Here is a 13,588-nt window from a genome sequence, read left to right on the forward strand (position 1 = left end):
GACTGCTCAGGCCTTCTAGCTGAGACCCATGTTCAGGGGGTCTGAGTGAGTCAGTCCCATGCTGGATTCCCAGCTATCAGTCTGGGGGCTCGTTAGCTCCTCCTTGTTCAGATCAGCTGTCTGTATGTGTTTCTGCAACCGGGTCTTGTCCTCTCCCTCTGCATCTGGATTCTAGTATGGCTCAGTGTTTAGTTGTGGTTGTTTGCTTCTATTTACAACAGGTGCTAGATGAGGGCTCCATGATGGTGGAAAAGTTAGTCGTTGATCTCATTATCAGGGAAGGGCATTTATGGTAGCCTTTCCACTGTTGCTCAAATTGTTGGGAGTCAGTCTTGTAGGTATCTGGACATTTCTTTAGGGAGCTGTTTTATTCTCTCTCTCTCTGTCTCCTTTTTTCTTTTTCTCTCCTAACTCAATCTTCCTAGTCCCACGTGCTTTCCTCTCCTCCCCTTTTCTTTCTTTGGGTTTTGGGTTTCTTCAGACAGGGTTTCTCTATGTCACAGTCTTGGCTGTTCTGGAACTCACTCTATAGAAAGACTGGCCTCAGATTCACTGAGATTCACCTGCCTCTGCCTCCCAGGTGCTGGGATTAAAGGCATGTGCCACTATCACCTGGCTTCTCATTACTATGTTTTAAAGTCAGTGTGCATGCGTATTTGCACCCATGTGCTGTGGAGCTCATACAACCACTCTAAGAATCAGTCCTTTCCTTCTATCATGTGGGCCCTGGTGATCAAACTTGGGTTTCAGTCTTTTGTAAGTGTTGTACCTGCTGATCTATCTCATAATCCTGCTGCTGTATTTAAATTCGGACCACTGGCCTTTTCATTTCACCTTTAAGTCCTGCTATATTTCTGAAGTCATCATTTTGATGGCTAGTATTATCAGCTCAGCAGAATTCTTAGGATCCCACATTCACATTTTAGTTGAACTTTTTTATCTAGAAAGCAGTCTCCAATGTTAAAGGAACCTTGACAATTTCACACAGTGCCTTTATTCTGGAGTTACCTGATTCATACTTCTTCTTTTTACTTTACTGCTCATTTAGCTCTTGTGTTTCCTATATATGGAAAGTGAAGCCTAAAGAAAAGCTTGGTTAGGCCTGGAGAGATGGCTCAGTGGTTCAGTACACCGGCTGCTCTTCTAGAAGACCCAGGTTCAATTCCCAGCACCCATGTGATAGCTCATAGATGTTCCTAGCTCTACTTCCAGGGGATCTGACACCCTCACACAGACATGCATAGAGGCAAAATACATGATTTGTTTTTTCCAAAAAGAAAAGCTCAGTTAGATTCAGGTTCAAATTTTGGCAGGACCACTTCATGAGATTTAGGAACACCTGGAGTATGCTAGTTGTAGTTCAGTTTTTCTTAAGTTCACTGCCGTGTTCCCAGTTCATTTGTGAAGTCCTAAGTCATTTATTTCATTAGGTGTTTCAAGAAGTCGTTTGTTTCTTAACACTTTTAAATTTAGGTAGAATTGCACAGTGATAAAGAATGTGCCTTCATGACTAGGACAGTTTCAATAACTAACCTTTACCAAAGGACTTGAGAGATAAAGGTAGGAGGATCAGAAGTTCAAGGTCATCCTATAATACCTTAGCTACATGAGATTTTTGCTCTTTGAAAAATATATTTTGAGCCAGAAGGTAGTGGTGCATACCTTTAATCCCAGCACTTGGGAGGCAGAGGCAGGTGTATCTCCAAGTTCCAGGCCAGCCTGGTCTACAAAGTGTGTTTAAGGTCAGCCTGGGCTACCCTGTCTCTAATAATCAAATAAACAAACAAACAAATAAATAAATTTATTCTGAAACAAAACAGTATAGAAAAAATGAGGCATACTTGCATGGTTTTTGTAAGAAATAGTATTATTAATTCTTTATATTTTGTTATATTCACCTTTAACTCCTCTTCCTGGGTTCACCACACACAATCTCCCCTAACCCAACAGTGTGTCACCCCTTTTTTATTAACCCATCTATTCAAATTTACTTATTTTGGTTATGGTGACCATCCACTGAAGTATAGTCTTCCCAATAGGAGTCACACCCTTAACTGTCTCTTCCATAGAAGTCATCAAGTGTATATAGCTCCTCAGTTAGAGGTGGGAACTCATGAACTCCTTTCTATCCCATGCTAGAATGGCTCATTTAGATCTTGTGTAGGAAACCACAGCTGCTATGAGTTCATGAGTATAGCAGTCAGAAAACAGTTTTGGTCCAGTCTTTCCCCACCTCTGGCTCTCATCTTTCTGCCTCCCCTTCCAAGATGGTCTCTGGTCCTTGGGGATTGGAGTGATAGAGATGTCTCATTTATGGCTGAGATACTCCCCACGTACTTACTGTCTGTATTTTTGAGTACTTATAAATTTCTGTGTTAACTAACTACCATCCACTGCACAAAGAAGCTCTGATGAGATCAGAGAGCTACATGTTGATTGCTAATTTTGTTTTGTTTGTTTTTGTTTTTCAAGACAGGGAATTGCTAATTTTTAAAGTAAGTATTTTAATGTTATGACTATTTCTAAGTATAACAATACATTTTTAGTACTTACATACATTGAGTTTGTAAATGTCCTTTTAAATTAAGAGTTACATTTTAGAGCTGATAAGATTGGCTCATCAGGTAAGGGACCTGCCACCAAGTTTAACCTGAATTCAGCTTTAGGTCTCATATTATAGAAGGGGAGAACTGATTCCCATTATTTGTCCCATTACATACCATTTTTTCACCCATTGTCTTAGTTACCATTCTTTTGCTGTGCAAAGACACCATGACCAACACAACTTATAGAAGAAAGCCTTTAACTGAAGGCTTGCTTACAGTTTCAGAGTTATGTCATGATCAATCATGGTAGGAATTGTGGAGGCATGCAGGTAGGCACGCAGGCAGACATAGTGCTGGAGCAGTAAGAGATAGTTTACAGCCTGATCTGCATTCAAGAGACAGAGAGACTCACTAGACTGTGCCTGGTATGGCTTTTGAAATCTTAAAGTCCAACCCCCTAAACCCTTCTCTAACAAGGCCATACCTCCTAATCTTTTTTTTAATTATTATCAAATTTAACTTCTTTAGTGATTTTCTGGGAGTTTCACATCATGTACCCCAATTCTGCTCACCTCCTTGTCCCCCTTATATCCTCTCCTCATTCACACATTTCCTAATCAGTCCACCAACTGTGAACCAAATGTTCAAATGTATGAGTTTATGGGAGCAATTCTTATTTAAACCACCACACGCATTTTTACAGAATTGTTATTGTTGTTCTTTTTGTTTTTTAAGACAGGGTTTCTCTGAGTAGCACTGTCTGTCCTGGAACTCACTCTGTAGATTAGGCTGGCCTGGAACTTGAAGGTCTACCTGCCTCTGCCATTGCCTCCTGTGTGCTAGGATTAAGGTTGTGTGCCATCACCACCCAGCTCTGCCACACACATTTAAAAATACTATTCAGTGATGATTTTTAGGGACTTGACTTAGTAGGATCATTAGAGAACCCACCCTAAGTCTCAGCTCAGGCAACCACAAATTTTCTTTCCTTACAATTTTTTAATTTGTCTTTTCTAAACATTTTTTGGTAGATGAACCTCCTCCCCCTTCCCCTGTTTAGTTTTATTTGTCAGGGACTTGCAGTGTGGCAGCTCTGGCTGGAAGCTTACTGTCAGTCAGGCTAGTCTCAAACTGCTAGAGACCCAGCTGCTGAGAATAAAGGTATATGCCTTTATCACTTCTGAATTTCTGAATCAGTGTAACATTTTTTTTAAACTCCATCTATGTTGTAGCATGAAATGATAGTTTATTCATTTTTATTGACACTTTTAAGGAAATCATGTAACATTGTTATAGTAGCAGAGCACAAATCACTTTGAGCACATATGAAATATTCCTTAAGATAGAACAAACAGTTCTCTCTCTTTTTAAATTTTAAATGACATTTTCTGTTTGTTTATTTATTTGTGTGTGAGAGAGGGAAGGTGTTGTTATATGTGTCACAGTGGGGGAGGTGGGTGTCGGAAGACAGCTCTCAGGAGTCTCCTACCATCCAGGTCCCAGGGACTGAACTCAGGTCCTCAGGCTCAGAAACAAAGAACTACCCACTGAACTATTTTGCTAACCACACACAAATAAGTCTTAGTAAGTTTAAAGCGTTAAAACATATAAAGTATATTCTTTGACCATAATGACATTAAATCGGAAATTGACAACAGAAGGAAATTTGGGACATCTGAAATCATTTCTCAATAACTAATTAATTCCATATTTCTAACAGTCCTTGTGACAATGGTAAGAGAGATCAGATAGTGCTGCCATTTGAGTCAAGTAAAAATATTGCATACCCGGGTGTGTGAGATGAGGCTGAAAAGGGCTTATGGGGAAGTTTGAATGTTCTAATGATTTGAGAAAACAAATTTTTGTGATTTAAAACTTTGTCACATAAATCAATAAACATCTTCCCATAAACAAATCCCTCTACCATGGACTGTGCGGATCCTTTGCTTTTTATAGTTAATAATCACTGAGCATACAAAATACTTGCTCAAGGCATGATACTTCTTCTGTTTTTCTTAGGAGTCCATATGTCACACAATTAAACCTTCTGCAAAGCGTGTATACAATGTTCCGGAAGGATGACCAACCTTCAAATGTCACTCGCCAAGCATTTGTAGATCGTTCTCTCCTCACCTTATTGTGGCACTGTGACTTGGATACACTGAACGAGTTCTTTAGCAGAATTGTGGTGGATGCCATTGATCTGTTGAAGTCCAGATTTACAAAGGTATGCCATCCATAGTAGTAAAGAGATAGGGTGGCACTGTGGGCTCAGGCAGATGGGCTCTTGTTCTGTGGCCACATGAGTCCATGCTACTTTCCTGTAGCAACTGACTGGCCCCACAATGTCTTAGAATAACAAAGATATACTCTGTCTGGATACCCAAGTCTGTGTTCAGTTACACCAGGCCAAGATCATGTTTGCAGGCCATGCTCTTCTCAGCTGCTTTCATAGATAAGGCTTTCCTTGTCTTTTCATGCCTCCCATGGTTTGACATCCCCTGGTGTGTGCTGATGTTGTTTCTATCTCTGCCTCCCTCATCATGCTGCCCTTTCTTGTCTGTCTAATCTTGATCTGCTTCACTTGCTTGTAACTTGATTTCCCACCTAGTAAATCCAATCTAGCCATGCCTCCTCAACGTCTTCAACTTAATAATGACGGTAGAGTCCATTTTTATCATATGAAAAGTTAGGTTCCATGGATTGGGCATTATCTGGACAGTTTTAATAAAATAATGGTGGGGTATCATCAGCTCCTCTGAGATTCCTGTTGGTAAATATAGATAACCAAATGGCTCATTATAAATAAAAACATTAAAATATGTAAAAGTTTATATTATGTGTTTTGTATTTTCACCTGCTGTTCCTATGGCTTAAATAAGATTTGACAAACATCATATATTCTGGGCTCATATATGTAGACATTTTGTGTTACTTCCTGTTTTATTCAGTATGACATTGAGCGATGTTTCCACATTGGAAACCCTGAAACAACAAACCACTCTCTTATTGAAGTAATTTACCTCTTTGTTAAGATTGTTTTCTATCTGAATGGCTTACAAATCAAATTTGATGTTTTGAAAATGATGCTTTTATGTTTGATAAGACCAAAGATGTTATATCTTTTCAGGTAAATGAATTTACCTTTGACACTCAAATAACCAAGAAGATATGCTATTACAAGATGCTTGCTGTGATGTATTCTCGTCTTTCAAAAGATGATGTTCACTCAAAAGAATCTAAAATTAATCAAGCTTTCCATGGCTCCTGCATTACAGAAGGAAATGAACTTACAAAGATACTTCTTAAGTAAGCTTACTTCATTTGTGGTTATGTTTGATTTATTTGTATTTAAGGTTATTACATATTTTTGGTTTTAGTTTTATAGTGGGTTTTTTGTTTTTGTTTTTGTTTTTTTTTTTTTTTTGTTTTGTTTTTTGTTTTTTTCTTTTGGCCTGTGTATTTATGTGTACTTAGTGCATGCCTGGTAATTGTGGAGGTCAAGAGAAGGCATCAAATTCCCTAGAAGTGTAGTTACAGATGGTTGTTAGTGCTGTGTATTCTGGGAACTGGACTTCTTACCTCTGCAAAAACAAAAAGTGTTTTTAACTGCTGAGCTATCTCTCCAGCCCCTGGGGCACATATATTTTAAATGCATCCATATAATGTGAATTAAATGTTTCTTATATACAAACTGCTTGGGTGGATTTAATTGTGTTGTTGTGTCTTTCTGAGACTGTATGCTATGTGTGCATGGACACCTCCCAAGGCCTGAAGGACTCAGATTGCCCAAAAATGGAGTTAGAAGCAGTTGTGAGCCTTCTGAATTATTCTGGGAGCTGAGCTCAGCTCATATGGAAGTGCTGTTGTCAGCCACATGTAGCCAGAATAATAAAAACCCATAGAAACCACTAGAGAGTTCTTACCTCTACCAATGCTCAGACTAAGATACGATCCACTGAACCTCAACTTGTATCTCCAGGCTGTACTGCTCTCCACCAAGCCTCAGATTCCTAGACTACTATGCTCTCTTCAACATGGCTGGAGACCAATTTGCCACATCAGAACCTTCGCTTCTTCCTTATATACCTCTCTAGTGCTGGGGCTAAACGTGTGAGCTCTGTTTCTCTTTTAGACTGATTCACTCTCGTGTAGGCTGGGTGGCCTTGTATTCAGAGAGATCCATCTGCCTTTGTCTCCCGAGTCCTGGGATTAAAGGTGTGCCCCACCACTTCCCAAATTCTATGGCTATATAGTGTGGCTGGCTTTGCATTCTGATCCTTCAGACAAGCTTTATGAAATAATAAATACTATATCACTACAGCCACTAAAGAATAAAACTCTTGGTTGGAGCTCTGTGATAGTGTTTGCCTTTCAAGAGCTCAGATTTAAACTTTATTAATTTTTCACATTTTTCCTACTACCACTCTGAGTGGATTAGTATAATAATATATTTCAGTAGCACGAATTATAGTAAGAAATGATACTTTTTTCTATCATTTGAAATTTAAAGGCTCTCTGTAAAGCATAAACTAATGAGAAATATTTTCTCTAAAAGTAGGCTTCTAATGAAGCCCTCCCAGATTGAACAGACTTTACTGTGTCTCATTTTGCATCTCCTTGGTGAAATAAGTCCATACATTATTTTCTTGGTGGATGATGTCACCATATATCTATTTGTATAAGCATAAAAGCTAGGAGTTGCATTCATTTTTCTATTTGAGTATCCCTAACCTCCATTAATACTCAGTTGGTAACCAAATATTGTCAGTTTGACCCTTTTAGTGTTCCTGAAAGTAATGCACTTAAATCTTTTCCTTGTTGTGTGGTCTTGTTCTAACATCTGGGCTGCTTTTTAAGCTATTGCAATTGTCTCATTATTTCTGTGGCAGGCTTGTCTTTCTTTGCTTTCCCCATGACTACAGAATCATAATAAACTGGAATGTAAGTCTAATCTATTGTCTTCAGCAGCAGGGCTAGCCCAGAGTGTAAATATTGCAGAGTCAGTGGGCCATGTAGTCTGTGGCAGTTCTCTCACCATATTATGAACAAACCATAAATTATATCTTGATACATAGGCCTGGTTGTTTCAAGAAAATCTTTTTTGAAAAGCAGTGGCTATCTGAGTGGCTTATTGAACCCACCCTGCAAAATGAAATACATACCTTGTAGTATGGTAGGTAAACTCTGCTGAGAACACCTTCCTCCTTTCCCTGCCTTCCCAAAAATTTATTGCATCTGCATTCTCCTGATATGCTACATAGTTTTTCTAAGTGTCACTTCTCTCTGCTCATAATGTCTATGTACATTTATCCTTTAGCTAACTTATATTTCAAAGTTCACCTTAAGTCATGCACAGTGGCTTGCATGTAGGGCCCTGATTATTCTTGGGACTCTTACATAGATGAGAGCTCTTGGGCACAGGAATTAAAGGCACCCTCAGCAACACTGTGAGACCCGTTCTGTTAACAACTTCTCTACCTCCAACACATTAAAAATAAACAACAACAACAAACCCTTAGCTCAGATATTTTTCCCTTAAGTCTTTGTTAGCACCTCAGAGTGGGGTGTTGGTTCATATTCTTGCTTCCCTATCTTGAGTGTGCTTGTTGCTGACTTAACACTGTGCTATCAGATGTGTGCACATGGCCCACTCTATAAGATGGTATTGTGCTTGTTTGTATATTCTTAATACCTAGTACTTTGCTGGGAGAAGCATGACTTGAGATTGGCTGAACTGAATTAAGTCCTATTTTCTGACAGTAGTATTAATGTCCTCATGAAGTAAATTGATCTCCAACCTAAATCTCATCTACAGGTCATGCCATGATGCCTTTACAGAGAACATGGCAGGGGAAAGCCAGTTACTGGAGAAGAGAAGACTTTATCATTGTGCTGCATACAACTGTGCTATTTCTGTGATATGCTGTGTCTTCAATGAATTGAAATTTTACCAAGGTTTTCTGTTTAGCGAAAAACCAGAAAAGGTGAGTGTTGCCAGGGATGTTCCCCTGTTGCTGACTAACATTGTAGGATTTCACCAGTTAAAATTTTATCAATTAAATTTATATTATATTTTCCACTCTCCTATACTGTTAAGTATAAGGGCATTGACTCTGAAGTGCTTCTCTGATTGGGGGGTTGTGTAATTGGGAATGGAAGTAAGTGTATTTGAGATGGGTTCTCATGTATGCCAGGCTTGCCTCACCCCCAGTCTTCTGTGACTCATCAAGTAGAATTATTCCTTTAGTATTCTTAGTCATAAAGTTATATATTTTCATATAGGTTTTTCTTTTTATAGAACTTGTTTATTTTTGAAAATTTGATAGACCTGAAGCGTTGTTATACATTTCCTATAGAAGTCGAGGTAAGTAAAATTTTCAGTTTTGTTTCTCAGTTAAAAATATTATCAAATGTTTGTAGAAAAAATAGGCTATATTTTAAACATGTTAAGTATATATTTGCTCTCAATTCCAAAATTATGTAGTTTTGCATTCTTATAAAACTGACAACTGTAAAGTCTAGCAGTTGGCATTTTGAAGTGTCCTCTCACATGACTATAATGGCATTCATCAGAATTTAACTGTTCCTGCTCTTGATTGTGAAAGAAAGACAATGTCAATAAAACGAACTTGATTTCTGAGTACTTTTCTCCCATCCACTCCCCCCCCAAATTAACATTTACCCTGAAGAATCTGGCCCTGATTGGGTAGCCTTGACCATGGGAAATTAGAGGAAGAACTGGAAGATATGCTGCAACAGGTGTGATACCTTTGTTCTTAGGCTCTGCTTGCAGCCTCTCTGTAGGTGTGAAGATGATGGCTACCGATGGAAGGTGGGCAAAGCACCAAGCTTGCATTCCATGGGCTGTCCATTTCCCTCACAGTCTTTGACCTTACCATCTCATCCATGCTCCTGAATGTACTCTTTTGGAATAAGAATAGGATGTTTTCCCTAGGCATATACTGAAAGAATGAAAACAAAAATAATAAATTGCCCAGGCTTATCTAAGCATGGTCACTTGCTGTGTTAACCTGCAAAGCACTGTAAGGTGTCCAGTTGAGGAAACTGAGGCTCCCAGGTCAAGTGAAAACTGTCCATAGTACAGACCTTATAAAAGCAAGAAGCAAAGAATCATACCCAAGCTAAGAGTTAGGGTTGAGGAAATCTATGGGAAAGGCTATACTTGAGACCACATGCAAGTTTCTTTTTAAGAATGGTTTTGAATGCTTTTAAATTCCACACAAATGTCTTTTTTTTTTTTTTTTTTTTTAGTTATTAATAGAAGGGGGTCTAGAATATTACTAAAATAAAAGAGATGTTCTAAAACATTTTAAATGTTATGTTTGTTTTACCTAATAGGTTCCTATGGAAAGAAAGAAAAAGTACATTGAAATTAGGAAAGAGGCCAGGGATGCAGCAAATGGGGCTTCAGGTAGGACACTTTCAGAATGATTTAGAATGCTTCAAGTAATTGATTCTTGTTTATGGGAGGGGGGGAGGAAGAGTAGTCGGCAAGATGACTCAGTAAATAAAAAAATTTGCTTCATAAACCTTGTGGCTTAAGTTTAAATCCTGGAACCTATGTCAAAAAGCTGACTGCAGTGGTGCACATCTGCAATCCTGCAGGGAGATAGTGCAATCACTGTGATGTTTTACAGGCCAGCTGGTATGCACTGCAGCTACAGAAACAAGAGACAAGTTTCTTCAAAGTGCAAGGAGAAAACCTCTCAAAAAAGAATTCTCTAACCTTCAGTCACACACCACACACACCATCCCATACACAAACACTGCATGCAAACATATAATGTATAATAATAATAATAATAATGGTATGTGGTGGGTTTTTGTTTGTGGGTTTTTTTTTTTTTTTGAGACATTGTTACAGGCTGCCCTGTGTAGACCAGGCTGGCCTCAAACTCACATAGATCTACCCACCTTATCTCCATAATCCTGGGGTTAAAGGTTTGTGGCACCATGCCCACCAAGGATTTTTTTTTTTTTTTAATAAAAATACTTTAAATACTCTAAACTACTGAAGTTTAGTTTATTTTTTTTCCCATGTGGCAGCTGATATGTTTTGTTGTTTGAATGTGAGTTGCATTCTTATTAAATATATTCAGACATCTGTGTTACATGTAATCCCTGTCCTGTCCTGATCCACTCTCTTCTAAACTTCCCAGTACCTTGCACTTCCCTCAGAACAGAGCTGCCAAGGCCTCTGGCCTGCTGCCTTGTACACCCGCCGTTCTCTCTGATTCCCATTCCACTCCAGCATCATAAAAGTTCTGTCTATGCCTGTTGGCCCTAGACTTGCTTTGACCCTCTAGTAATCTTAGCTAGAGGTAATAACGTGCTTTGGAGTATTTTTTCATTCAGCTTGTCAAAGATGCTGTCCCTGGCCTCTCTGATTAAAATTGGTCTTCTGCCCTTTCACATGCTTCTTGTTCTGATGTGTGTCTGTATGCTACTTATTTTTTGTAACGTAATATTTTTCATTGCAGATAAAATTTGAACCTATTTTCTAAACCCAAAATATTTTGGATTAGCTATTTTTCAGTGGTATTTCTAACTTTTATCTGTGTTATATTTGATGAGCAAAATATAAATTAAAATGTTAGTATTTTAGTAGAAAAATTGGGTCCAGTTTAATTAGACTTGTTTGTCTGTGACAGTAAAGAGTAACTACTGAATAGTGTCAAAAGTAAGGGAGCTTTTCCCTAGGTTCCTTTTGCTAATCTGTACAATGGACTGAAAGTCAACCTTAGCTGAAGTATCCTTTAATTTCAATATTGTTTGAGTTGTGAGAAACATTTCTTATTGGGTATATTTGAGTACAAATGTATTTCCTTTCTGTTTATCTTTTAGGCAGTCCTCATTATATGTCTTCATTGTCATACTTGACAGACAGTAGCCTAAGTGAAGAAATGAGTCAGTTTGATTTCTCAACTGGAGTTCAGAGCTATTCGTATAGCTCTCAAGAATCTAAACCTACCACTGGCCATTTTCAGAAACGGGTGATCACATTTCACATATTAAGTGTTGTTAAAGTTTATAGTGAAAGTTACTGTGGTACCTTGCAATTACTAGGGAATCAGGTTTTCCACCAGTCTAAGTAGCCCTGGAATAGTAATGTTGATTTGGAGAACATCCAGGATCTAAGTCAGGTCTTTCACTGTTAACTCAGCAAACAGATTTCATCAGTTAGAGATCAAGACCTCACAGGAGTGACCATAGAGATAGAGCTGAGGTGGCAGCAGAGATGGCAAAACTGAGGTAGGTGTGCCTTCACAGATGGCAGTTGACAGCATATGTGCTTAGAATGTAAGGAAAATTTGGTTCTGTTTATTTTTTAGTTCTACTAAGCATATATTTATATTATTACCAAATTATTATTTTTATCTAAGTTTTATTGTCTTAAGCTATTGCCCCTTGAATGAGCTTCATAAGACATTTAACAGGTACACCTATATTTCTGGGTTCTTCTTCATAGGAATATCAAGATCCCATGACCCAAGGTAACATCCTGGAGTTAGAAATGGATGAACTCAACCAACATGAATGTATGGCTACCATGACAGCCCTGATTAAGCACATGCAGAGAAATCTGATTACACCCAGTAGAGAAGAGGTATTTTTCTCCTAACCTCATATGTTTTTTCAATATTATCCATTGGTGTCACTTTAGGGATTGACTTTCCATATTGCACATTAAAGACATAGATTCATTGTTCTTCTCATCTTTCTCACTTCCTTATAATAGCAAAATATGATGTTAAGTTTGTGTTTTACTTCAGGATTCAAAATCAAAAGATCTTCCTCCTTGGATGAAATTTCTTCATGACAAATTAGGAAATCCATTGGTATCTTTAAATATCCGTCTCTTCTTAGCCAAACTTGTTATTAATACAGAAGAGGTATGAAATTTTTTTTCTTAACAGTTTTGTGCAGTTATGAGCATCTATTTGGAAATGCCACAACAAAGCAAGCTTTAAAGAAATAGAACATGGAATTATTGTTCTTGCAATAAATCAGCCAACAACATTTATATACTTCTTCAGAATCCTTTTGTCAAACATGTTAACTGGTATGGGGAGTTAGAAGTGAACTTTCTATACAGCATGTTTGGCAGTTTCCTAAACCTGTAATCTTCTTTGTTTATTATAGCAGATAATGGGTGAAAATATTCTTGTTAACTTATGAAAAATAGCTATCTTTAGGTAATAGGTAAATGTACTAGTTTTTCTGCATATTGCCAGAAAGGTGTACGTCTCACCAGTCACTGTCCCAGGATACAGTTACACTTCTGAAGAAATGGCTCTGCAGGACAGACATCCAAAATCTGGGTCTTTTCAGGGCTGCCTCTTCTGATCCTTACTGGCCTCAGGCAATCTCTTTGTGGAGTTGGTGTTCTTATATTCATACTGCCTCCTTAGTGTTTCTGTCTTCAAATTTCCTTTTTACAAGGACTCAGTGTGGTGGGTTGCAGCTTCCTTTAATACCTCACTTTGGCTTAATAATTTGTATAAAGAAACACTCTGTCTGCAGAGGTTGTTTTCTACAGTTCTTTGGAGGACAATAGATTTGCGTGGGGGGGGGGCGGGTCATACAGTTCAGTCCATAATATTAAGAAACATAAATGTCTTCTAGCTCATAGTCTTTCAAGTCCTGGTTTAATAGCTGCCACAGGGAATCTGGGCACTATTAGCTGATTTCTTGGCACTGACAGGAAAGCCTGTTAAACTGCTATACTACATTTACAAGGGAAAAAAGTGAGGGCTTGGGGAGGTTTCTTGAACATGCTCCTGGAGCCTGTTTTATGTCTGTCTGTTGACTGGAACACTTAGGGTACTAGTCTCCAAAAGGAGTTAATCCAGACTGTTTGTCTTACAGAGCAAACATATTTACATTGATTTTTGATTTTTAACATTTTAGCCTTTAGGTGTTTGTTATATTGTAATACCATGATAAAGAATTTTATGCATATAGTTTCTAGTAAAAATGAAGATATACATAGAGTGGCTAGATATTATTGTTCTTAT

General features: G+C 38.1%; 1 protein-coding gene across 1 annotated transcript in view; it reads left to right on the plus strand.

The window, feature by feature from the left end:
• The window catches only part of Prkdc (protein kinase, DNA-activated, catalytic subunit), a 204,977-nt gene that overhangs the window by 105,613 nt on the left and 85,776 nt on the right, over nucleotides 1-13,588 (plus strand). The window contains 8 exon segments of the mRNA XM_051190977.1: nucleotides 4,566-4,773; nucleotides 5,677-5,855; nucleotides 8,365-8,533; nucleotides 8,848-8,913; nucleotides 9,909-9,981; nucleotides 11,415-11,563; nucleotides 12,040-12,177; nucleotides 12,344-12,463. Coding sequence (XP_051046934.1) covers nucleotides 4,566-4,773; nucleotides 5,677-5,855; nucleotides 8,365-8,533; nucleotides 8,848-8,913; nucleotides 9,909-9,981; nucleotides 11,415-11,563; nucleotides 12,040-12,177; nucleotides 12,344-12,463 — 1,102 coding nt within the window.

The sequence above is a fragment of the Phodopus roborovskii genome, unplaced genomic scaffold (genome assembly GCF_943737965.1).
Source record: "Phodopus roborovskii unplaced genomic scaffold, PHOROB, whole genome shotgun sequence".
Lineage (NCBI taxonomy): Eukaryota > Metazoa > Chordata > Mammalia > Rodentia > Cricetidae > Phodopus > Phodopus roborovskii.